Genomic DNA, 24,743 nt, shown 5'->3' on the forward strand with positions numbered 1-24,743 from the left:
GAGGTTCAGAGGACTGTGGGACAGACTGCTCCTAGCGCTAAGCGCGCTTTGTGCAAACGGACCCTATTTCAGATTCAGTTCCTTCATATGCCTGGAATATTGTCTAGTACGGCGTTGGAGAGATGACTACACTAAACGACTTGAATGGGCTAGGGAATATTACGCCATTGGTGTAAAGCAAATAGTCAATGCTCGTTACAAGGAACCAACGTGACAACGTGTAACCTAAAAAAAGTACTTTTTCATCCAAGTGTTTGTTATTGTGTCTCGATAGCATGATATCATTGCTCAGGCTATCAGTCACTAATATGTCGGTCCCAAACTCGATTTAGGTGCCCACGTGACATGAATTAAATGATATTTCTAACGGCTATTAATACACTATTTTGTTCTATTATTTGCAAGGTATCCAGATACGTCGCCTTGAGGAACACCACAGCGGGGAACACCAAGTATGGAATCAAACCCGGACTGAATAAAGAATATTTCAACCACGTGGCACCTCGACGCACCATTGAGAACCACGGTTCCACGTATGCCAGCATTATACAGCCCTTACTTAGCAAATATGCCCACCTTTTCATTTGGTTGACATGTGTGTATATTCCTTAATATTTACAATCAAATGTCACTAAAACCTGACACCACGTCACCACTATCGACATGTCTGTCTCATTTCAGGCTTCAGAGGCAGCTGGGTGATGCTCTCGTTACATATAATTAACGAGTCGTGCGATAACCTTTCTCTACCCTTAACTTTTTCTTAAAGTGTACGCGTGACCTTAGCCGGACAATTGACACTTTCTACTTCGACGAGACTGAGTCAATATTCTATAACGCTGAAGTCAGCAGCATCCTGCTATGCCATGAGGGCCTGTTTTGGGTGCATTGAGGGTAAGAAGAAATAGGCGTAAAGGACTTTCATTCACCGCTTGTAATATATGTCGCAAATCTGAATACATAGTAAGCATTTAAATCTGAAATGGTCAACAAGGACAGCCTCAGAATTACAGTTCAGCCTTGATACTTTCGATATAGATATTAACATATATTAAAAACAGAAACGATCAAATTCTAATGATTTGACAAAAATAAACATATGCAAAAATTACATCCCAATGTTTGAGTTACAGACTGCCAATTATAGAGATATTTACAAAATCAAAACATGAATTACATTTTCAGAGAAGTTGAGAAATCGATACAACCCTCGATCGGCAGATATCAGGAATACCTCCACCAGTGAAAAACGGACTGATAAAACAACAGAAAGAGTGTCATTAACCTTATAAGCGTTGGATATTTTTACCTCATCCCAAACGTCGATTTCCGTCAGTTACCAGGCGGTTAAAATGTTTCAAGCCCAACTCTGATGTACAATGTCGGGTTTTTGGAAAATCTTTATCTCCCACTTGATGAGGATGTGATAATCGATACCAGAACGTGGTACCATTATATAACATTATATATATATATATATATATATTTATTTATTTATTTATATATTTATATATATTTAACATCGAGAATGCCTCTATAGCAACTATTGGCACATTAGAGAATGTATCTGCCACCTTTAGATAAAAAAAATATTTTTCAAGGAATCAGCCACCCCATTTGTCTTTAATTGCCACATTTACGTGGCCTTGCCTGTGCCAGGATTTAGTTGGTTATGTTTAAAATCAAGGCTATTGCATTGTTAGGTGCCTTAATATTGAGATTTTTACTAAAGTTGAAAACATCCGGAATGTATTTTCCATCCACCTGAAGATATCATGCCGACATGACGAACTGCTTTAAACAGAATCAAACACTCACTCACTTACTCATTCACTCACTCACTCACTCACTCAAGAGACACGCGCATGGCATTCTGTCACCTTGCCCCGATGTATCGAAAAGAGACTCAAGTCTGAGCATTTATTTAAACATTAACAAAACATCATTTTGTTTCGAGCAAGCTACTTGTTCAATTTCGTCCACACTGCTTGCAGCTGGTCACAGCTTTTAAACATCAGATGGATTCCACACAGCTGCAAAGTTCAATACACCATCGGAGATATAAGAAGAGCATGACTGAAGTCTGAGGTTCCTGGAGGCCGCTTCACGCAGCTCTTGTAGCAGACCATACTTGGAAGCACCATACCTCTGGTATCGATTACAGGCTTTGGCTTCAGTTGTCCAAAGAGCACTCACAAAGGGCTCTTCGCCTAAAGAATAAAACTTAACATATTTCAAGTCGCGAGATTTCTTCATCTGCCTCTGTTGCTCGACGAGAAACTCCTCCGCTGTTATCTGAAGCCAGGCCTCTGTGTCTTCGTTGGTTTTTCGTAAAATGGACGACACGTAGATATCACCGTTTAAAACAGATGGTGACTGGCATGTCACGTTCATGCCGCTAGCTCGGTTTTCAGTTATCAATTTGAGATACACTTTTGCTGGTACTATTGGCGATATCATTCGTCCTTGATCACGGTGTGTTGTTTCATGAAATAATATACAGTGGAGTATTTTGTTATCTTTCGTATACGATTCTATTAGAACTGGTTGACGACCCCTTTTATCCTCCTGCTGAAGAACTGCAGAAAACCCATCTTCGTCAACCTCAAAATATACTGAACACCGTGAGACTGACTGTCGAAAAATTAAATTAAAATATACGTTCATATCAACATGGGATGCATTAATCCAAGTAAGCATAAAACCAGCTGACTCAGCAAGTGCAATCTGAGCCTTGACGTCTGGTAGAGGAGCAAGCAGCAGCACCTTCTCTTGGCCGTCCTGGGAGATGATCTCATGGATGTTCTTGTCTTTATCTGCTTCATAATAGAGCGGGTATCCTTTAACAGTACTTAGGGCGTATTTAACAAGTCCATCTAAATCCATATCTCTTGACCAAGAATTCATCAGCACTACCCAGCTAAACCCTGATTTGTGATGCATCATTGTCCCACAAGAACCTTCCATAGCCCCCGTATGTCCAAAAGAGGTCCCGCAATCTTGGACATCTAACCCAAGACCGTACCACTGATTACTGTTCTCACAACCAGGTCTGGCCAGCATCTCAGCCACTGTGAAAGCCTCAAGTAAACATTCATGTTTGGGGTTATCTGACGACTGTTTTTGTTTACAACCACCGTTTCCTGCAGACTTATCATTCACCCAGATGTTCCTCTGACTGTCGTACTCACAATGTGTATTCCAGGGAGGGTATTTGTCTTGTATTGGAACCCCGAATGGTGTGAATGTCTGACACTCCAGACAGCTGTGGTACATGGCAGCATCTCTATCCTGAGACGTATTCAGTTCATCACACTGTATCTCAACCTCAGACTGGTGAGAATGTTCAGACTGTCCAAACGTGAAACAGCTATCTTCGACATATGGGTGACAGTACTTTATCCTCTTAACATCCGCTTCATCATGCATACCATCTGCGTTTCTCTTCCCTGTACTCTGACCATCATGATCCGTTGGGCTAACATCAGTATAAGATGTTGACTGATGCTCACTCTGAAACTTCTCCATACACCCTGGAGGTGTCTGGTAGGTCTTCGTGTCTGGTTCTCGGGCATCTTTGATGTTCCCTACATGTACAGTGTCCACGGCTCTACAGACACGCTGCAGAGAATGCATGATGGTCAACAGGTCGCCCACTGATGCCACCCAACCTCCGTATGCTCCCGTATTCTCCATACTGAAGGAACCGTACTGAGGTAGGACCAAACCCTCTTTGGGAAAGAGGGACTTCAGGATGGCTGGTTCTCTGTTATTGAAATATTCAGCCTGAAACATCAGTAATACCATTAAGGCTTCCACAAATACAAAACATCGTGTTCGTCCTAATTCATATTGGAATTATGCATTATGAAGGCGAGATCCAAATTTTACAAAATTGCACTCTTTGATAAGCAACGCTACATTGCTGAGAAATTCAAAGTTCGTACGCCATTTCAGATGAAACATTAAGGAGAGAGAATGAAAAATAGACACGTTTATAAATGTGTTTATATCAGAGTCAAAACATGTCATTAATGTTCTTTAGCAGTGATTAACAGTAAGCACCTCATCTTTATCACAGAGGATCCGTTTCGTGAAGCCCACTCGTAGTCTAGGGAGACCCATTCGCAGAAAGATCGTCCTCATAAACGTTTCATATTTCATCTGTGTAATTCTTTCCAACACCAGCCCCAACACCAGGAAGCCGAAGTTTGAGTACGCATGACGCTTACCTAGAGGCACATGACACTGTGTTAGTTGAATTATTGCGGTATAATGAAATACAGTTCACCTTCAGACTGTGTTAGATGAATATTGCGTTATAATGAAATACAGTTCACATTCAGTACGATTGTATTCATGGTGTTACGATCTTTCTGATACACATCTATTCTGTGTGTTCATATGAAACAAGTGTTGAGGACGTCTTATGCTCTCTGCGCATGTAAAGACAGGAGACGGGGACATTCTTCGTTTGCATTATGGTGCAGTCTAAGTAAGCTTAGCCTCAGTACTTTTGGTTACACTCCACTACTGAGTCTAACAAAACCTTATGGGAGGTCGTGGCAAGTAACCTTTGAGATTGACCGATGAGAATCAAATAGCATCCTCTAAAATGCTAATCAACATCTAAGAAAGATATTGTTAAATGATATTCGTGATCTTACAGTATGAACGGAGGAGTTATGGCAACAAAGGTCGAGTTGAGACAGCTTCAGATGAATGTTTGTGTTTGAGTTTTAGCCCATCGAAGTGCTCGTCGGTGAAACATGTAGTGAGAGAGTTAGGTCTAACGCCGCTGGTAACAGTTTTCTAGTTATATTCCGACATTTTTAAAAATTTTATTATGAATGTGAAAGGAATACTCGAAGTGGTGCCGGTCTCAGAAGTTTACTATTTCAGTGAAACCTGCAAACCCGGGTATGATGCTGACTATCCCAAGAACAGGTTCAGAGTGAATCTGTGAGTCATAGGTTCCTAGTGAGGAACTCATCTCTGCACTGCGAATTTGAAACATTTGACACTAGCCCATATGAAACTGTAAAATGTTTCGGGACTTGAAAAGCCATCATGTGCTTGCGCATGTAACAAGAGAATTACACTCGGGACAGACATAAGTATTTTATTATCGCATTACCTGGTGCAAACTGCAGCTTCCTCGTCATCATAAATTTCACCAGTTTGACATTAAACTGGTCACTGATAGGGGAGACGACTCCGTGTTTTGCGTCTATGGCGTCCAGGTTAAAGAAGACTGGGTCTCCGGCCTGATCTCGATCCCAGCCAGCCGAGTGATGCAGCAGATGACGAACAGTTATCTGTAAAACACGCTTATCTCCCTTGGCGCTTGGTTTAAATTCTTTCAAAATACCTACAAAAGTAAAGTTGATACTTTACTCTTTGTTGTATCACAACTGGGAGTAGGTATGTTGGAAAATGTCTGGAAGAAACAAATGATGATTAACTTTCAACGCTGATCTTGACAAGAACTATTCCAATACGAACCTAAGGACGAGTGTGACTAGCAACGACATGATCGTAGTTTCTGAGTATACACAACATTATCAAGAAAGGATTTCCCTTATACATTTCTTCTAGTTTGTTTCAGAAGCGAAGTTTCACTCCAACCCTTTCTTCTGTGCTTAGCAGATATATGTGAGTTAGTGTTCGGGCAACGTGAGTGGGCAATGTGACAAAGAAGAAAAAGTAGCTGTTCAGGTTTCAGGGGAGAATGACCATAAACATATGTGATTACGTGTGAGCCATCATACGAATCATGTAACACATATGAAGGCCTCCCTGATGGGAGCCAATCACGGATCTACGGCGTGACGAGTGAGCACTTTCACTACTTTCTACCCCATCAAGCGTCAACAATGAGGTCTATGAAGATATGATTCACTTGAAATAATATTTTAGAGATTCTCGTAATCCCATGCGAAGATCATCCGGAGTATATTCATTCGCTGCTCAAACTTAAGAAGAAAGACAAATGGTGAAAACTGGTGGAAATAGCCATGACAACGGGATAAACACTTTCGGAATTAACGGATAAGAGGGAGATAATGTGACAACGAAGTTGTGCTGACGAATATATATGTTCAGGGTACTTACTATACACTTACTATACAAACATTCCAAATTGATACCAAATGACATCTTTCACCTTATGTGTGTTCCAAAGGAACATGCATGACGATAAACCCCTTTTACTTAACCTGTCACTTCAAAAGGACAGTATACACACCTTCTGAAATAGTGAGTGGGTGAATGAGTGAGTGAGTGAGTTTACTTTTACGCCGCCCTCAGTAATATTCCAGTTATGTGGCGGTGGTCTGTACATATGGTGTCGAGTGTGAACCAGGCAATCCAGCGATCAACAGCATGAGCATCTATGAGAATCAGATGGGACACAATGATATCTGCCGACCAAGTCAGCGATCCAGTTAGTCGCCTCTTTCGACAAGCATGGGTTATTGAAGATCAGTTCTAACGCGGATCTTCACGTGTCTTGTGAAATAGTACTTAATAGAACATTGCATTGAACAAAAGCAAAACGTGTCCATCTTTCTTACCCTTGGGACCGAACACCTTCTGTTCCAGAGTCAGCTGACCCTGTTCCACCAGCCGCATCACGCCTATGGCGGTGAGAGGTTTGCTAATGCTCGCTATGCGGAACCGAGACGATGACGTCACTGGTCTGTTAACACCTGCCATTCCGTAGCCTGCAAAACCAATTGTTAGTAGCGATCACCTAATGGCATGACGGACACAAACCGTATTCCACGTGAACTATCATAAAACAATTTAACAATACGACTAGTTCTGAAACAGTTAAAAATCCTCATTCATACATGAATGTTATTATGACTGGTATATAATAATTTCTTGCCAATTTCATATGGGTTGGATCACACAAATATAATACCATAATTTCCTATGTTCCATAGGGGCGGTGGTTGATAGCTTAGTGGTTAAAGCGTTGGTTCGTCACGCCAAAACACCCCACTTGGGTACAATGTGTGAAGTCCATTTCTGTTGTTCCCCGCCGGGATGTTGCTGGAATATTGCTAACAGCGGCGTAAAACTAAACTCAGTCAGTCTGTAGGTTGTGTATCATAAGTTCACTGATGACCCACGGTATAATGAGAGATATCCCATTCGTTCTTAGGTAGGATGGTTTGAATTTATTGGATAAAAGTGATACCGCTAAATTCTATAACGAAAGGTCACTCTAGGCCTTCTAATTTTAATTCATAACACATGTCGAGCCTTCTCCGGCATTTACGATATTGTATATCTACGCTATGAGAGTGAATGTCGTCGTCCATATTTGTCACCTCTGTTATTCAACGTGACTGTGTATGAGTTTTGTGAATTGGTTGAAATCTCACAACTGATGATTTGTTCACTACTGGGGTGAGTGAGTGAGTTCAGTTTTACGCCGCACTCAGCAATATTCCAGCTATATGGTGGCGGTCTGTAAGTAATCGAGTCTGGACCAGACAATCCAGTGATCAACAACATGATCATCGATCTGCGCAATTGGGAACCGATGGCATGTGCCAACCAAGTCAGCAAGCCTGACCACCCGATCCCGTTACTCGCCTCTTACGACAAGCATAGTCGCTTTTTATGGCAAGCATGGGTTGGTGAAGGCGTGTTCTAAACATGGACCTTCACAGAAATCATCGAAAAACATTGATCAGCGTCATTTTTTCAGTTTTGCTTGGTCGTTTGGTCAGTGCGACCAATATTCGATTATTTCAGTTAATCGGACCACTACTAATGTGCATACTCTTGACCTACCTTGGTTATATATCACGTTTCCATGGAAACTGATTGTCAACGCGAGTCCAGGAATTCCTTGATCCTTCATAAATTCGGAGATGACGTCATCGAAATCCTTGAACGCTTTACTTTTGGCCTCGTTTCCACTCTTTGGCGCTAAAGCAATGTTACCAAGAATGTTCAGATCTCATGTCCTCATGGTGATGACGAAGAAATGACAAAATAATTTAAGTCTGCCTCTTCTTTAAAAAAGGCATGATATGAAATGAACCGATGTAAATAGAATATATTTGCTAATAGTTCACTTCTTTAGTTCTATATATTCATTATGATTCCCATAAGGAATGCATTGTATACAATAGTCTAAAATATGGTTACCTTTAAAACTGACGAAAGGGATATCATACGTGCACGTTACCGCATATCATTTTAAGCAGGTCTTGCCAAATTAAAGTTGTGTCCCTTTGTAAGTCCTTCCCGCTGCGTTCCCCTCGTCAACACGTAACAATGTAAAATATATCTTCATATCAACTAAATTTAATAATGGAATTTAACAATGGCAGCGAGTAGCTACGGATACTTGCTTAGTAAGTACCCTTAGTATCTGAGGTACAATATAATTTTAAAACGAAGACAAGTGGCACATATGTGACAAAACACACGAGAAGCCTTCGTCCGTCTAAATGACAACTCTCCTAAACCTTTCTTATGGTCTGTGTTGTTGGTTTTAATGCAGCTGCACGAAGTACTCATCAACGACCTTACCAAACAATACACAGTAGCTATGATCGGCAGACATGTTGCCTAACACAGGACGGTTCGCGCCGCTGTGTACAATGGCGGAGTGCACTTCGTCCGATGTGGGTCAACTGCGGCGTATTTTATACGCGCTTCTAACAGTGTTTTCTTCGCTGATCGTCTTAAGAGTCGGCAGATACTGTTTTTATTGCACAGTGCCGCAGCTGTCTTTTGGTATATTTATCAGTACAGGTGTTTAAATGACGATAGGTTAGAATATAGCTTCTTGTGACTGATTGTCTCTAGATGAAGACACCAGTCGTTGAAAGTATGAGCAAGGATCCACGACCTCAGCTCACGATGACCCACCGCTTTGAAAATACCAGACACTCAAGTGGCTTCAGTCGGCTTACATGATAATCTTTGTTTGTGATCTAACACTTTCAGGTGTGACCATCTACATGACCATCAACTCACAAACGTGTCCAACATATTTCACTCTCATCACTGCTGTTGTGGAATTAGCATAACGCTACCAGAACACATACATTTATATTGAAAATGCACAATATTTACTTGGATATATATGGAATGATTGATTAGCTTATTCATATATCAAAGAAACTGTTATGCAAGAACGCATGCGCACGAACGTTAGTTCTTATGGCTCAAATATTGCGAGTGTAAGACAGAATGTAAATATGAAGATAGTTTGCCAATTAATATATATATATATATGTGTGTGTGTGTGTGTGTGTGTGTGTGTGTCTGTGTGTCTGTGTGTGTGTCTGTGTGTGTCTGTGTGTGAGCTGCAATGGCTAACACCATGTATCTTTAAAAAGGTAATCAAATTATTGCCTTTCCCAGGGATTACTCAACACCTTCGTCCTGACTTTTCAGTTATAGCCGGCTCAAGTTTTAGACGGCCTTAAGCTTTGCTCTTTATACGTGTTTAGTCCAACCATCTACAGGTTGACTTCACGGCCAGTGTTAATAAAAATCTCGTCGTCGTCACCATCATCAGCAGCAGCAGCAGTAGCAGTAGCAGTAGCAGCAGCAGCAGCATCACCATCTTCATCACCATCTTCATCACCGCCATCATCGTCGTCGCCGTCGTTAATGATGAAGGAGTAACATACAACTGGAATATGTATTGTGACTTCCCATATATCCTGCAAAATCGATGATATATTCTGGTCAAGCTGTGTGGTCAGTTTATTCGAAGCAGCCTATTTCCCTCTTTCGCCATCCATGTTTGCCACTAACCTGCCCCTAAACCTTGTGGCGAACAGGTTCTATAATTACACCTGTTAACCTTGTTAGTCATGGATTTGTTATTATATGTTTTGCGAAAAGACATCAAATAGATGCATGCGGACATTTACTTATTCATCCTTCATCAAAGTATGTTCCTGGAAAATACTCTAAGATCTTTTTTGAGATTTGATATCTAAATGTTTATAAGTTTGGGTTGGCCTGTGTATCACATTTTCGACATTCGACACTTTCCTGTGAGCACTCACTAGTGGCAGGACAAGGGAGAAATTTTATGTTGAGTTGCCTCCCCTCGACTGACTTTGAGAAAACATTTATGCAAAGACGTATATGCGTCTTTCATTTATGTGATAAAGGTTTGTGTGGAATCATTTTAAAGTTAAAATCACAACATGTAATAATGTTTTATTAATCACTTGTACGTATGAGATCGTACAGTAAGAAACAAACGCATATTTTTGCATTTCTGTGTCGTATTCCATTTTTCCACGGGTCATAGTTTTCGTGCACACCGGTCACGCGAGATGAGAATATGGCGAATACATTTTGTACTAATTTAACAAAGTGAAACTCTCATCTTATGGCGAGGAAGAAGGTGAATCAGGTAAGTCTCAATAGCCAATGGCTCCACGATGTGCCTTACTAGCTTGACAATGTCGCGGAAGTGTAGGCGAAATCTGTAAATAACGAGGTCACTGTTTTCGCGCACATGCATGACAGCAATATTTGTCACCACCCCACCGAAGTATCATGTGTTTCGGAGATCTGTATTTTCAAATGCTTTTTAAAAAATGAGGTAAGAATACCCCCACCCCAGTCGAAAACCAAAATTACAAACTGACATGCATACCTCACGGTAAATATACATTCAATAAACTAAAAATTCAAATAGAACAGGTGTGAAAAACAATCAATGAACATATATCAGTTTCGAAATGTTACATTTACACAGGCGAAGGAGCAGATTTACTGTGTCAAAGGAGTGGGTACAGGCGGACCTCTTTTCAGACTTGAACATGTTTATAAATATTAATTTGGAGAAAATCTCCCCAGGTATATCACTAATATAGAATACGTTCCCCACTTAATTATGTTGCTATTTTACCACCATGTTTACCTTATTCTACCAGTATTTTATTTTCCTCTGATAATCAAAGGGTCAGGGTAATCAAAGGATTAAAGTCAGGATTAGGGTTTGTGTTGGGTTAGGGTTGGGGCTAGGATTAGGTTAGGTTGGCAAACATGTATATTCTATAGTGGCTTGCAAGATGGATGGATGGATACATGCCATTACTCGACAACATTCCAAAAGCATTTTCCCATTTTACTTTGATTTTTTTTTATATCTTGTACATGTTGTAGACATGATCTGTGGTTGTTGGCAGTAGTTCTTTCTCTGCACGTGTAGTCACCGACTAGTCCTCAGTTAACTTGGATTACAAAATCTGTTCACCACCCAATAAACATGATAAGTGATTACAATAGATATATCTCAAGAATATTTCTGTAGTATTGCTTCTCTAATCTGTTGTGTCTCCTTGTGTTTTGGTCAGTTGTGTGAGTGTTAGGGTAGATTATTACCAATCTTTGGATCCTCTGAGTAGAAATGTTGCAAACGTACTCTACTGCAAATGATATAACACTTAATTTTCGGACACATAGATAATACAAAATGGCTAAGGAAGACACAACTGATCCTTCTAGATTTTCACTAGTCCTTGACTAATCATCTAATGTCTAAGAAGGTAATTGCTTGATTTGAATGTTTCAGATTAGGCATGCTTTAGGATATGACTATGGTTTTTGGAAATGCAACTGGCCATATCAATGTGCATTTTAATGCTAATCTGTGATCGATGGGCATACCTGTCCTACAAACATGCACAACAACACAGTTCATATCAGGATAAGTGGCCCCACCCATTACCCTGTAACAAAAGGATAGTCATTGGTTTAAAAATATGCATGCAGTCTTGTCTTAAATACAAGTTGTCAACTTTAAGAAGTGAGAAAGATAAAGAAATTGTTAATTTGAAAGAGTCTTTATCCTATTTTTAATTTGTTCACAGGGAATTTCTAATATTGACCTATGTTCGCCTCTTTACACTTTACAAGTTTATGTCAGACTTATAGATGTAAGTGAGTCGTATAAAATTTCCTTTGTATGCTCTCTCAAATATAATTTAACTGAATTTATAAGCACTGTTTCTTCCATCTTACTTAAGTTTATAGTTATTCCAAACTTTCATTATGCATGATAATCATTGTTGTTAACTTTTTGCAATTTAGGGTAAAACATTCCCAAATTACAAGAAGAAAAATTAGTCTGGTTGGTTAGAGCATGTAAAGTATATCTTAGAACATGAAAGTGAAGAAAATTACAATAGACTCCCTCTGTGAAATGATTCCATATATCAGTCATAAAGCATTCCTCTATTTTCAGCCCAAAGCAAAGAAAACATCTGGGTCACCAGCAAAGGCAGAGAGTAGAACTTCCAAGTACAGAAACTATGATCTTCAGGATGTGGAGAATGCCTTCAAGGATGTCATGGAAAATAAAATGTCCATCCGCTCGGCCGCCATTAAGAATGGTGTTCCAGCATCCACCCTCCGAGACCGAGTTCAGGGAAGGATAAAGGTCAATACTGTTCACTCAGGACCACCCCCGTTCATGCCAAAAGAAGATGAAAGGTCCTTCGTGAAACACATGTTGAGGCTGAAGGCAGTGGGCTACCGTTACCGTCAGATTGACATTGCTGATGGAGCTGCAGATTATGGACATTACTATGGCAAGAGGGACATTTCTGAAGGACCAATGAGTCGTGGTTGGATAAAGAAGTTTGTTGACAGACAGAAGAAGAAGATCACGTACATGGAGTATCACTTTCGTGCAAAATGTCCTTTCCCACCTGTAAATGTACAAAAGAAGTATTATGAAGAGCTGGAGTCCATTCTTGACAAAAACAATCTGAAGGACAGACCACATTTGATATATAATCTATCAGAAACTGCCCTTACATTAACCTATGCAGATGAGCCTCATCAACCTGAAGCTACTATACTCAGCTGTTTTAATGCCTTGGGACTAAAGCTCCCTCCTTTCTTTATCTTCAAGGGAAAGAAACCCAATGCTAAACTAACTAAAGGGGGACCAGATGGACTTGGGGCAGTAATGTCTGAGTCAGGGGCCCCCAACAGTCGAATCATGCAACATTACCTCAAGGACCACTTCCTGAAGAACCTTGAAGCAGATGAAGAGGATGAAAATACTCATGTTCTCCTCCTCTATGATGGCCATAGATCTCGCATCCTCTTCCCAGTAATCCGATGGGCTCTGGAGCATAGGATCATCCTGTTTGTCATCCCACCCCATTGTACATACACTGTTGATCCTCACAATCTTGCCAACTTCAATCCCATGGACATATGTTTCCATAAGGAATGTTCCTCCTATCTTTTGAAGCACCAGGATAAGACAGTTGACCGGTTCAATATCTGTAGAATTGCCAGCAAGGCCTATGAGAAAGTTTTCACTACTCCTGCAATCATTGCGTCTTATCATGAGGCAGGGATCTATCCCTACAAACCAAAGATTCTTCATCACCTGCCAGCCGCAAGGCATCAAGAAGGCTCTCTTAGGAGAAGAAAGAGGAAGCGTGCTAGAGAAATTAAGAAGGAACCTAAACAGTCTAAGAGGGCAAAGGTGTCTAGGGAGGACTATGATGAAGAAGATGAAGACAGCTTGTTCGAAGAAGAGTCAAGTGACTTTGAAGTTGATTCAGAGGTGGACGAAGATGTTTCAGGGCACATCTCCAGAGCTGCTGATCGTGATCACAGTTATGGGACGTGTAGCAGTAATCAAGAGAATGATCTTGAAATGGCTTTGGTGGCAGCCTCAGGACACAGTGAAGTAGCTGACAGGCAGACAGTTCTTGTCCAACACTATGAAGAAAAAGATTCAAAGACAGGAATTAGTGATGTTCCAGCAGCAGAAGTTGGGGATATTGTTGAGGAGGTTTGCATCCAGAGTGGTGAAGTTGCTGTTGCAAGTCAGACACCAGAGTCAGTCATGAATAAGAGAGAAATAACTGTTGGTGGGGATCCTGAAGCTGACCCAGGGCTGACATCAGAAGTGATTAAGTTAGACACAGAAAACAGTGGAGTTCTTGTAACGCCAACAGGCAGCTCCGGGAAACATGAATACATGCTTATAAGACCTAAGGCAAAACATGATGCCCATTTGAACATAGCAGCGGAAGGATTGATTGATCCAGGAGGACAGCTGGTGGACACACAGAAAGCTTTAGTGAATGTGGATGGTCAGGATATAATGGTGACAGTTATTGAAGTGAGTCAGACACTTTATGATCAAGTCCTGGATGGAGGAGACGTAGTCCTCACAGAGAGCACAGCAAGCGAGGAAGTGTTCAATGAGAGCACCGCTCGAGAGGAGATTCTCTCTGAGCAATATGTAGATGGTGTATTTAGTAAGGAAGTCCCAACTGAGGACATAGTAAATAAAAACAACCCAAGTGAGGACTTATTGGACACTGATGCTCCTACTGAGAACATAGTCATAACTGCCGAGGACACAACCAGGCAGACAGTTCTAAATATTAAGTTTCAGATGGAAGAAAAACAGGAAGCTATGACTGATAGCGTGAAGACTGAGCCTGATTTGGTTTAACTCGATCACCTATTGTATACATTAAAAAGTCAGGAGTTGGCAAGTATTGCTGTTTTGCAGTGCCCAAGGACACTTGAATAGTGCCATGTGGAACCTGTTGTATTGTTTGTGATGGTGTTAATGATTGGCTACTTGCCATCAGATGTTTAAATCAAAATATGTCATGATTCATGGTATTCTGGGTTTGAATCTTTCATCTTCCTGAGGACGATAACAGGTTTTGTTGTCATCTGTTGTAGTAATGGCTGATAATGAGTAGCATCTGTCATGGTTTGGCATGCAATAGTGTCAGGATCTCAGGATCCATTTCAAGGTCACATCAGATGAACCCTGAGCAAACATTAATCTAACTGAAAGATGCTTTGGTTCAATCAGATTTAAGCTTTCTAATACTACCACATCTCTTTATAACAAAGAATCAGAATTTATTATCATAATATGCCATTACCAAACACTCATCTTCCTTTGGTTTATAATGTGACTATATCTTCCCTGATTCCTTTATTTACTAATTCAGCACCAGGCCAGTAGCAATTGACTGAAAATTCCCGTTTCTGAACTGTGTCACAGTTTGTTCTGAGTGGTCAGTCAAAGGCACTTTGTTAGCAGTCCTAAACAATTACCTGTACTCTCCAAGGTGTAGAAAACACAGCTTATGTACCATATCTACAACTAAATGGGTCATTTATTCCAATCACTTGATATAAAGATTTAATTCACAAGATGGGACCTTCTTTGGGCAAATGATGAACTTCATCAGAAACTTAAAAATTGTAATTTGTAGCAGGATTCTTATGAGATTGCTCTTCCAGGTTAATACTTTTAATATGTTTACAAACATGATGAAACAGAGAGAACATGATCAAGAAAGACAAGAACATTTTAAGTATTTAAGCAGTGTAAATTTTTCCAAATAAGGGGTCCACTTAATAGCCAGACATGGCTGTTTGTTTTGAAATGCCCCCTGATCCTTGATTTCTTTCTGGTATCATACTGACAATGATAGTGAGGATCATCATCATTTGTTCAGAGAGTGACAACACTGTTACTCTGTATCAGTCTATTGTTACACAGTGATGTGAAACAGAGAAAGAACATAAATAGACACGAACATGTGAATGCAAATATTATTAATGTTGATAGATTCCTCATTTGTTCAAGACGTTTTTTGTCATGGTTAGTGCTTTGGTGCCATTATTGTCTTTAGTGTCTGAAAGGTTTGACGTGAATTATGAGGACAGTAATCATGAATAAACAATTTTGATGAGTAATGACTTGTTTATTATGTGATTGCTCTTTTTCAAACATGTATGACGTGATTCCAGGGAACAACATATCCCCACAATCCAGTCAACAAGTACCATATTTTAATATCTTTTGGTATGATATGGCCATGGATCGAACCTGTGACTTTCCGTCTACAGGCGGACACTCGAACCACTACACTATGGTTCAGTCCAGTATCTTAAGACTCCAGGCTGAGGAGTATCAGATTTGTTACGTTTTGTCTTCAGTGTCACATGGCTAAGCATCTATCACTGTATCCTGGAGGCAGGGATTGTACTGCTGTTATAAGTCCCTGGGTGCCTATTCTCGAAAGTGTCCCAGCTAAGACAGATCCTAACTAGTTAGGACAGGAGTTATGACATCCTACTGTTAAGATAAGACCCATTCTCGAAACGATCTTATCCTTGTCCTACGTTGAGTAACAGATCCTGGCTAGGATAGCGAGCTCTTCAGTAAATAAATATTATCTATAATTCATTGCATGAAAAACACATATGTAGCTACAATCTCATTTACAAGACAAATGGTGAGACTAGAAATAGAAGTAAAAGGTTGGAAAGTGGTAAAATTCAGTTTTTGGTGGACTTACTTGATCTAGAAGAAATTGTAATTAATTATATTTATAATCAAAATTGATACATTGTATCCAGAAAAATACAGTGAACTTGTGCTCGAATAGATCTTAACTATTTTATCAGATCTAAACATTGTTACATGTTAACATATTCAATATTTTCATCATATCAAATTCATTTATTAAACTAGGGCATAACATTTATCGTCATTTTGAAAGTCTGCCAAAAAGAGAATTAAGACGTGCAAGAAATATTTTCATTTGATTCTCTTAATGATTATCATGACTTGAACGTTCATTATCCGTCATCTCACAAAGTGAAAATTCACTTAGAAGATAAACAGAAGTTACTTCCCTTATCAAACTGGCCTTGACATTGACATTTCATAGGAATGCGACAGAAAAGAGTAATGTGAATAGAAAGGGATAGAATAGGCACGAAGAAAAATACATATTGTTTGTAGATCTAAAGAATATGTGTATTGCTACTACTATTCACTACTGATAAATTGATGATATAAACTCAAAAAATCTTCTTTACTCATAAAAACTGTGTGCTGTTGTAAATTCAGCTGTAATTAAGTTTTCACGTCAAAATTGGTGAACAAACAAGTGCCACACCATGTTGATTTCCACTGAGATGGACTTAGGACAAGTCGGAACCTATCCTAGTATTTGTCCTAAGTTAGAATAAGGTAGGACACCTATCCTAGACCCTAGGATCAAAGTTAGGATATCCTAGGGCTAGGATCCTTTCAAGAATAGGGGCCCTGGTTTGTCTGGCCGAGACTATTGTTATTGATAAACCTGGAATATTGCTGACAATATCGACTCACTATTCTGATTTGCACCTGACTTCTTTATTTGCAATCAAACACCTGAGTCTGAACAGATAATAGGCCATCAGTGTTGTTCACCTCCAGGCCTGTTATTTCATGGTATAGGCCAGATCAATTTTATTCTCTTGTTTTATCGAATTTTGCCCTCTAAAAACCTAAAAATAATTACAAAGACCTAAATACTTGCAAAGCATTTGGTGTCTTGTTAGACTGCAGGCTATTCAAAGATCAACGTGCAGTAAACTTGGACAAAGTGCTGTGACTATGTGTCCCAGTCCACCCAGCTGTCAAATGGGTACCTTGTTAGGATGAGAGAGCCACAATAAACTCGGTACGCCTAGTGGCAGCAAGAGTTGTATACTCCCCAGGGAGTTGAGATTGAAATACGATGTGCTGTTGAGATTGACATCCGGTGATCGAGGGAAAATACATAGCGCCTAGAGAAATTGCCTTGCAGTTTGATTTGTGCGCTATGCAAGAACACTTATAATAATAATAATAATAATAATAATAATAATCTCACTTCATTAGGTGAATTTCTAGATTTGCCTGCCTTGTGATTATCCGTCTCACATCCATGAAATTTGGGGTTCTCTTCTAGCTTTCCCCAACAACTCCTCAATAATCTCTAGAATATGTGTTCTGATAAGTCTCCACTACACCCTGGATTCATTTTCCAGGGCCCCATAAATTTATTACCTCCTTTTGCTGGCTCCGCATTCTGACAGTAGCCAATCACCTAAGCTGCACTTACAATTGAGATTGCCGGTGTCAACAAAGATAGCGGGCGCTGCTGTAAAAGTGTGTTCACAGATTTGAGGGGAAATCAGAGGATAATAATATCATCGGGCCAAGCTTCAGATTCATCCAGAGTATGGTGGTGATTTTTTGGAACATATACTCTGGAGATTATCGTGGATGACTCCGACCCTGCTCTGTGATACAACTGAAATTTTATTGATTATCCTTAATTATATTTCATATGTTTGAACAATATTGATCCCATCATTTCTGGTGTTGCTTGCCATGATGTTGCTGGAATATTGTTAAAACCAAACTCAGTCAGTCAGTCAAATGTCTTTCCCTATTATTCTAAACTGATCTATACACATCTCACTGTACACCAGGTACAATGTGAAGACTCTCTTCCAATATGGCGACCTTGACGCGAAGTGCAAGATGGATGCTGCAGAAGCTGATTGTCCAGCAGCAGCATGTCCAATGCCGGTCACTTCACACATCCTCCAACTCACTAGCTAGAGACATCCAGACTTACAAGACTGAGCAGCAGCTTCAGAGCAAGGCAGCAGAACATTTTGATGAAGTGGCTCGACTGAGGGAAGCCAACAAGATGTCGTTTGAGATAGCTGTGGATATGTATATAGCTAAGGAGAGTGTGTACAGAAGGGGGCATGTTGAGTTTCTGTACTCAGCCTTGAGGAGGATGAAGGATTTCAAAGTGGCGAATGATCTTGCTACATACAAAAAGTTGCTGGAGATATTTCCCCCTGAAAAAATGATCCCGAAGAGTTCCTGGCAGGTTGAGTTGATGCACTACCCTCGTCAGCAGCAGTGTGCTATAGACCTCATGGAACAGATGGAAGATAATGGTAATAAAGGGTGATGTGGAGGAGTTACAGGAGCATGGCGTAACTGTGTAACATGGTCATACAGATGATTGAAGCTGGGGATGTGTGGTGTGGAAGTGGTTGTGGGATAAGTTATATGGAAGTGATTGTGGGGATATGTTATGTGGTGGTGATTGTGTAGATATGTTATGTGGTGGTGATTGTGTGGATGTGTTATGTGGTAGTGATTGTGGGGATATGTTATGTGGTGGTGATTGTGGGGATATGTTATGTGGTAGTGATTGTAGAGATATGCTATGTGGTAGTGATTGTGTGGATGTGTTATGTGGTAGTGATTGTGGTGATTGTGGGGATATGTTATGTGGTAGTGATTGTGGGGATGTGTTATGTGGTAGTGATTGTGTGGATATGTTATGTGGTAGTGATTGTGGTGATTGTGGGGATATGTTATGTGGTAGTGATTGTGGGGATGTGTTATGTGGTAGTGATTGTGGGGATATGTTATGTGGTAGTGATTGTGGGGATGTGTTATGTGGTGGTGATTGTGAGGATATGTTATGTTGTGGTAATTGTGTAGATATGTTATGTGGTGGTAATTGTGTAGATATGTTACGTGGTGGTGATTGTGGGGATATGTTATGTGGTAGTGATTGTGGGGATATGTTATGTGGTAGTGAATGTTGGGATATGTTATGTGGTGATGATTGAGGGGATATGTTATGTGGTGGTGATAGTGGGGATATGTTATGTGGTAGTAATTGTGGGAATATGCTATGTGCTAGTGATTGTGTGGATATGTTATGTGGTAGTGATTGTGGTGATTGTGGGGTTATGTTATGTGGTAGTGATTGTGGGGATATGTTATGTGGTAGTGATTGTGGTGATTGTGGGGATATGTTATGTGGTAGTGATTGTGGGGATATGTTATGTGGTAGTGATTGTGGTGATTGTGGGGATATGTTATGTGGTAGTGATTGTGTGGATATGTTATGTGGTAGTGATTGTGGTGATTGTGGGGATATGTTATGTAGTAGTGATTGTGGGGATGTGTTATGTGGTAGTGATTGTGTGGATATGTTATGTGGTAGTGATTGTGGTGATTGTGGGGATATGTTATGTGGTAGTGATTGTGGGGATGTGTTATGTGGTAGTGATTGTGGGGATATGTTATGTGGTAGTGATTGTGGGGATATGTTATGTGGTGGTGATTGTGGGGATATGTTATGTTGTGGTAATTGTGTAGATATGTTATGTGGTGGTAATTGTGTAGATATGTTACGTGGTGGTGATTGTGGGGATATGTTATGTGGTAGTGAATGTTGGGATATGTTATGTGGTGATGATTGAGGGGATATGTTATGTGGTGGTGATAGTGGGGATATGTTATGTGGTAGTAATTGTGGGAATATGCTATGTGCTAGTGATTGTGTGGATATGTTATGTGGTAGTGATTGTGGTGATTGTGGGGTTATGTTATGTGGTGGTGATTGTGGGGATATGCTATGTGGTAGTAATTGTGGGAATATGTTATGTGGTAGTGATTGTGGGGATATGTTATGTGGTAGTGATTGTGGGGATGTGTTATGTGGTAGTGATTGTGGGGATGTGTTATGTGGTAGTGATTGTGGGGATGTGTTATGTGGTAGTATTTGTGAGGATATGTTATGTGGAAGTGGATGTCTCATGTGGTAGAGATTGAGGGGATGTGTTGCGTGGAAGTGGTTGTGGGGATGTGTCATGTGTAAGTGGTTGTGTGAATGTGATGTGTGGAAGTGATTGTGTGGATGTGTTGTGTGGAAGCAATTTTGGGGACTGAAGGGAAGTGTGAGATTGAAGCTCAAAAAATCATGCATATCTGACAAGAAGATCCAGCATGGCAATGTTTCAATTCTCCAATTTAGCGCTAATAAAACTGACAGAAAGGGAACAGAAATGGAGAAAATTTGACAATTTCAGAACAGCAGATTAACCTTAATCTCCCCCATGATTACCATCCAATGTTAGGAGTATATGTATGTTTTGTAGGTGTGATTCCTGACCATGAGTTTGGCAGCATCCTGAAGAAGATATTTGGTCCCGATGCCCACGCCTTCAGGAAATATCGTCGTATGATGTATTGGCTGCCAAAGTTCAAACATGCAAATCCCTACCCAGTACCAAGGGAGCTCCCCGAGGATCCATGTCTGTTGGCAGCACTAGCCTTGAAGCGGATGGCCATCGACAAGGAGAATGTCATTGACATGTGGAAGGTAGAGTCTCTACAAATGTCAGCAATGTCAGGCGTCAAGTAAATAGAAGTGAGATGACTAACCTCTGCATTTCCTTAGCTAACTCCTGTGTGGGGAAGGGATATAGGTCTACAGTAACCTTTCTTGTGGTAAGGACCAGTGAAAATCTGTGGTAGAATTTGTCTTCAGTAGCCTTTTGCTTGTCGCAAGAGGCAGCTAATGAGATCGGGTAGTCAAGCTCGCTGACTTGGTTGTCACATGTCATCATTTCCCAGTTGTGTAGATCGTTGCTCATGCTGTTGATCACTGGGTTGTCTGATCCTGACTAGATTTACAGACTGCCGCCATGTACCAGTGATATTGGTACATAAAATGTGACGTAAAACTCAACTTACTCAATCTTGTGGTAAGACTGTCCCAGATGGCATTCAGACGTTGGCTCAACGTTGGCATTGGGTTGTCTGATCCTGACTAGATTTACAGACTGCCGCCATGTACCAGTGATATTGGTACATAAAATGTGACGTAAAACTCAACTTACTCAATCTTGTGGTAAGACTGTCCCAGATGGCATTCAGACGTTGGCTCAACGTTGGCATTGGGCTGTCTGATCCTGACTAGATTTACAGACTGCCGCCATGTACCAGTGATATTGGTACATAAAATGTGACGTAAAACTCAACTTACTCAATCTTGTGGTAAGACTGTCCCAGATGGCATTCAGACGTTGGCTCAACGTTGGCATTGGGCTGTCTGAATGCTGTCTTGGAAACTGATGGAGAAGTTGTGCAGACAGTTGATCAAATTGTGGTTGTATGTCCACTACTATCATACAACAAGAATATTGCCCTGGTAACAAGCAAGAAAACAAGAGGACAACTGGAGGTACAACATTCAATGCCTACTTCAGTCAAATACTGTTGTATTGAAGTGGAAGGGATCGGTGTAAATACTTTACTAAGGGGCCATTCATAGAAATTTAGTAAGGCCAGTGATGATGATTTTATGTAGAAGTATAAATTCACAAAATAAGTTACCTCCTCCTGCATGTTGTACAAAATCAATGACTCCCCAACCCCCATAGAAAAAGTAGGTGGCCCCTTAAAATCATCATCATCCCCTAGTTATAAAATGTGAATGGTTCTTAAATACTGAAGGTGTTTTGGGCTCAACACTACCAACAATGAAGAGAACCGAGAAGAAATTGCATAGCAACCAAACGTTAAATTTGAGACAACCAAAATTTCTACACATGAGAGTTTGATACATTACTGCATTGCTATATATGACGTTGATCATTGTTATGAAACTTAAAATATTTTCGGAACACTAAATAATGTCGATTAAAAAGCTGAATGTATTAGGTGTGATATGTATTATGTGTGATTCAACTCAAAGTGCTGTAAGGTTCCCAAGTTTTAGATAGGTCTGGGATAGATGCCTCTATTGCTAGTCATGTATTTGCCACTGGCAGTAAACGTCTAGGATGATTACTCCAAATTTCAATACCCTTCATTTATACTTTTAAAGATTGCAGGAACATTGCTCAAGTTGGAACACACCCCATCAAGTTTATCAAATTTGCCTCTTCTTCCCTTCATTGATCATTGATACATGTCATTGTATCCCAATTGCATAGTAATTCAGGCTGTGCTCACTAGACTGTCTGGTCCAGATATGATTATTTACAGACCGCTGTCATGTAGTTTGAACGTTGCTGTTCATATCAGATCAAACTGAGTTACAGCCTCTCTTACAACATTTGTCAACAAGTTTTCACAAGGGGAGACCCCTCGTATGTCCACGTGACAAAAAACCTGTTGATGTTGACAATAGCAGTTGTAAACTGTGACTTCAACTGTTCCATTTCAGGCCACTTCATCATAGTGAGAAATTAGCTTCCTAGTAACATGTATTATGTTGAAAACAACCATAACTTATAAGGTTCAATTCATTAATAATTCCTGATTTAGACTCTTGGGATGTTTTTCTTGTGGTTTGTCTGTTTGTCTAGTGGACTACACACTAATATTTTTTAGGGGCAGTGGGGTATGCTAGTGGTTAAAGCTTTTGCTCGTCTCCCCAAATACACGGGTTCAATTCACTACATGGGTACAGTGTGTGAAGCCCAGTTCTGGTGTTCCCCACCATAATGTTGCTGGAATATTGCTAAAAGCAGCATAAAATTCAACTCACTGACTACATAACTGTTAATGTTGTTACTGTTTTGAATTTGTGTTGGTGCAGACCATTGAAGTGGAAACAGAACCCCTTGAGGATACATTTGTCGTCTCCGCCCAGAGCCCCACCCAGCAACTGCACATCAACGAGCATCCACATGACATCCCCTTGTTTGTGGAGGGGGGGTACAAGGTATGGTTGAGGGGACAGTCACTGACCTACTTCATCCTGAGAGCTGACCCCGCCTTGGGGAGGGTGGTCAAGGAGGAGAAGAAGGAGGAAGAGGGTAGGTTCTGAATCTCACACTTGCTGATGGTGCGAGGGTGCAAGTTGTGGCTGAGGGTAGATGATACAATGTGTGAAGCCTATTTCTGGTGTAACCATATTGCATGATTATTGATTATTGATAAAAGCTTATTAAAGATTATTTATAAACAAACCTCGAGGGTACATCAGCCCATGGACCCTGAAGAAAAATATATATGCAATACACTCACTAAAAGACATATAGTTACCAGTCTCTCCATCTTTCTTGTAGACCTGTTCAACTGGCAGGGGTATGACAGCGAGGAGAGAGGGGATCTACTGCCAGAGTGGAGCATGCACCAGCAAGAGGACGGCACCGTCATGGCCATGTGCATCACAGGCTCGGCCAGCAAGGACTCACTGGTCACATGGGTGAGGTACCTGCAGAGGACAAACCCCATGTTGGAGCACATCCCTGTTGTGTTTAAACTGAGGACTCCTGATACTGATCTGCAGCCGGTGCAGGAGATGAGGACAGACCTGTCTCAGACCAAGTGATGTAGTGTATAGTCACAGAGGAAGCTACTGCCAGTGTGTGGATTGAACCAAACGTGTAATAAATGTATTATATCACATACATTCACTTGTCACGTTTTTGTTGACATTGAACGTCATCTTAAGTTACGACCTTCAATTTCATTACTTTTTAAGTTTGATTTGATAATTTGTGGCGGGGGTTATCTCACCTTGGTGACATTGCTTGTTGTTCAATGAGTCCATGGGAGTTCAAAATGAGAACATTCCTCAAGCATTAAATACTGACGTAACGTGGACTCGTAACTTGGCTGAATGTGTGTATCCCCTCCAAAGAAGCAAGTTAATCATTCAAGCATATCACAGAAATACATCTTTTCATTACTCCAAGAAGACGCTTGTATCAGCAGCTGAGGCTTTATATACCAACATCAAGCCTTGCAGAGACCTCATATAGTGAACGGTTTATGATCAGCTGGTAATGACAGTTCTTCATTTCATACTAAAGTAGCTTGGTTTCTTTGTAGCATTCAAACTTTGTGTTATAGCGAGCTCAAAACATGGGTTGGTACAATAACAGCTGAATATATATATTGTAAAGACCAGAAAATTGTGCACAGCCCTGTTTTACCTTATGTTGCTCATCTTGTCTTACATCCTGCATCCTCCTCTCTTCAGGCAGGTAGGGTAGCCTGGTGGTTAAAGTGTTCACTCATCACTCTGAAGACCCAGGTTCGAATCAGGGTTCAGGGTTCGAATAAGGGTTCAGTTTGT

At 40.5% G+C, this 24,743-nt stretch overlaps 3 protein-coding genes across 3 annotated transcripts; 2 read left to right on the forward strand and 1 right to left on the reverse strand.

Annotated features, from left to right (window-relative positions):
- Nucleotides 1-1,906: 1,906 nt before the first annotated feature.
- Nucleotides 1,907-8,664, reverse strand: LOC137285074 (uncharacterized). The gene is made up of 6 exons (XM_067817280.1): nt 8,557-8,664; nt 7,810-7,947; nt 6,576-6,725; nt 5,138-5,371; nt 4,066-4,232; nt 1,907-3,786 (listed from the first exon to the last, which is right to left on the reverse strand). Exons 1-6 carry the CDS (start codon nt 8,588-8,590, stop codon nt 2,008-2,010), a joined length of 2,502 nt encoding a protein of 833 aa, XP_067673381.1. The 5' UTR covers nt 8,591-8,664; the 3' UTR covers nt 1,907-2,007.
- Nucleotides 8,665-10,099: 1,435 nt separating this feature from the next.
- On the forward strand, nt 10,100-15,762 carry LOC137285075 (uncharacterized). Its single transcript, XM_067817281.1, has 2 exons — nt 10,100-10,408; nt 12,248-15,762. Exons 1-2 carry the CDS (start codon nt 10,385-10,387, stop codon nt 14,489-14,491), a joined length of 2,268 nt encoding a protein of 755 aa, XP_067673382.1. The 5' UTR covers nt 10,100-10,384; the 3' UTR covers nt 14,492-15,762.
- LOC137285076 (evolutionarily conserved signaling intermediate in Toll pathway, mitochondrial-like) lies at nt 10,100-24,074 on the forward strand. The gene is made up of 5 exons (XM_067817282.1): nt 10,100-10,160; nt 18,319-18,801; nt 20,806-21,029; nt 23,256-23,475; nt 23,728-24,074. Exons 2-5 carry the CDS (start codon nt 18,345-18,347, stop codon nt 23,991-23,993), a joined length of 1,167 nt encoding a protein of 388 aa, XP_067673383.1. The 5' UTR covers nt 10,100-10,160; nt 18,319-18,344; the 3' UTR covers nt 23,994-24,074.
- The last annotated feature ends 669 nt before the right edge of the window (nt 24,075-24,743 follow it).

This window comes from Haliotis asinina, chromosome 5 (genome assembly GCF_037392515.1).
Source record: "Haliotis asinina isolate JCU_RB_2024 chromosome 5, JCU_Hal_asi_v2, whole genome shotgun sequence".
NCBI lineage: Eukaryota > Metazoa > Mollusca > Gastropoda > Lepetellida > Haliotidae > Haliotis > Haliotis asinina.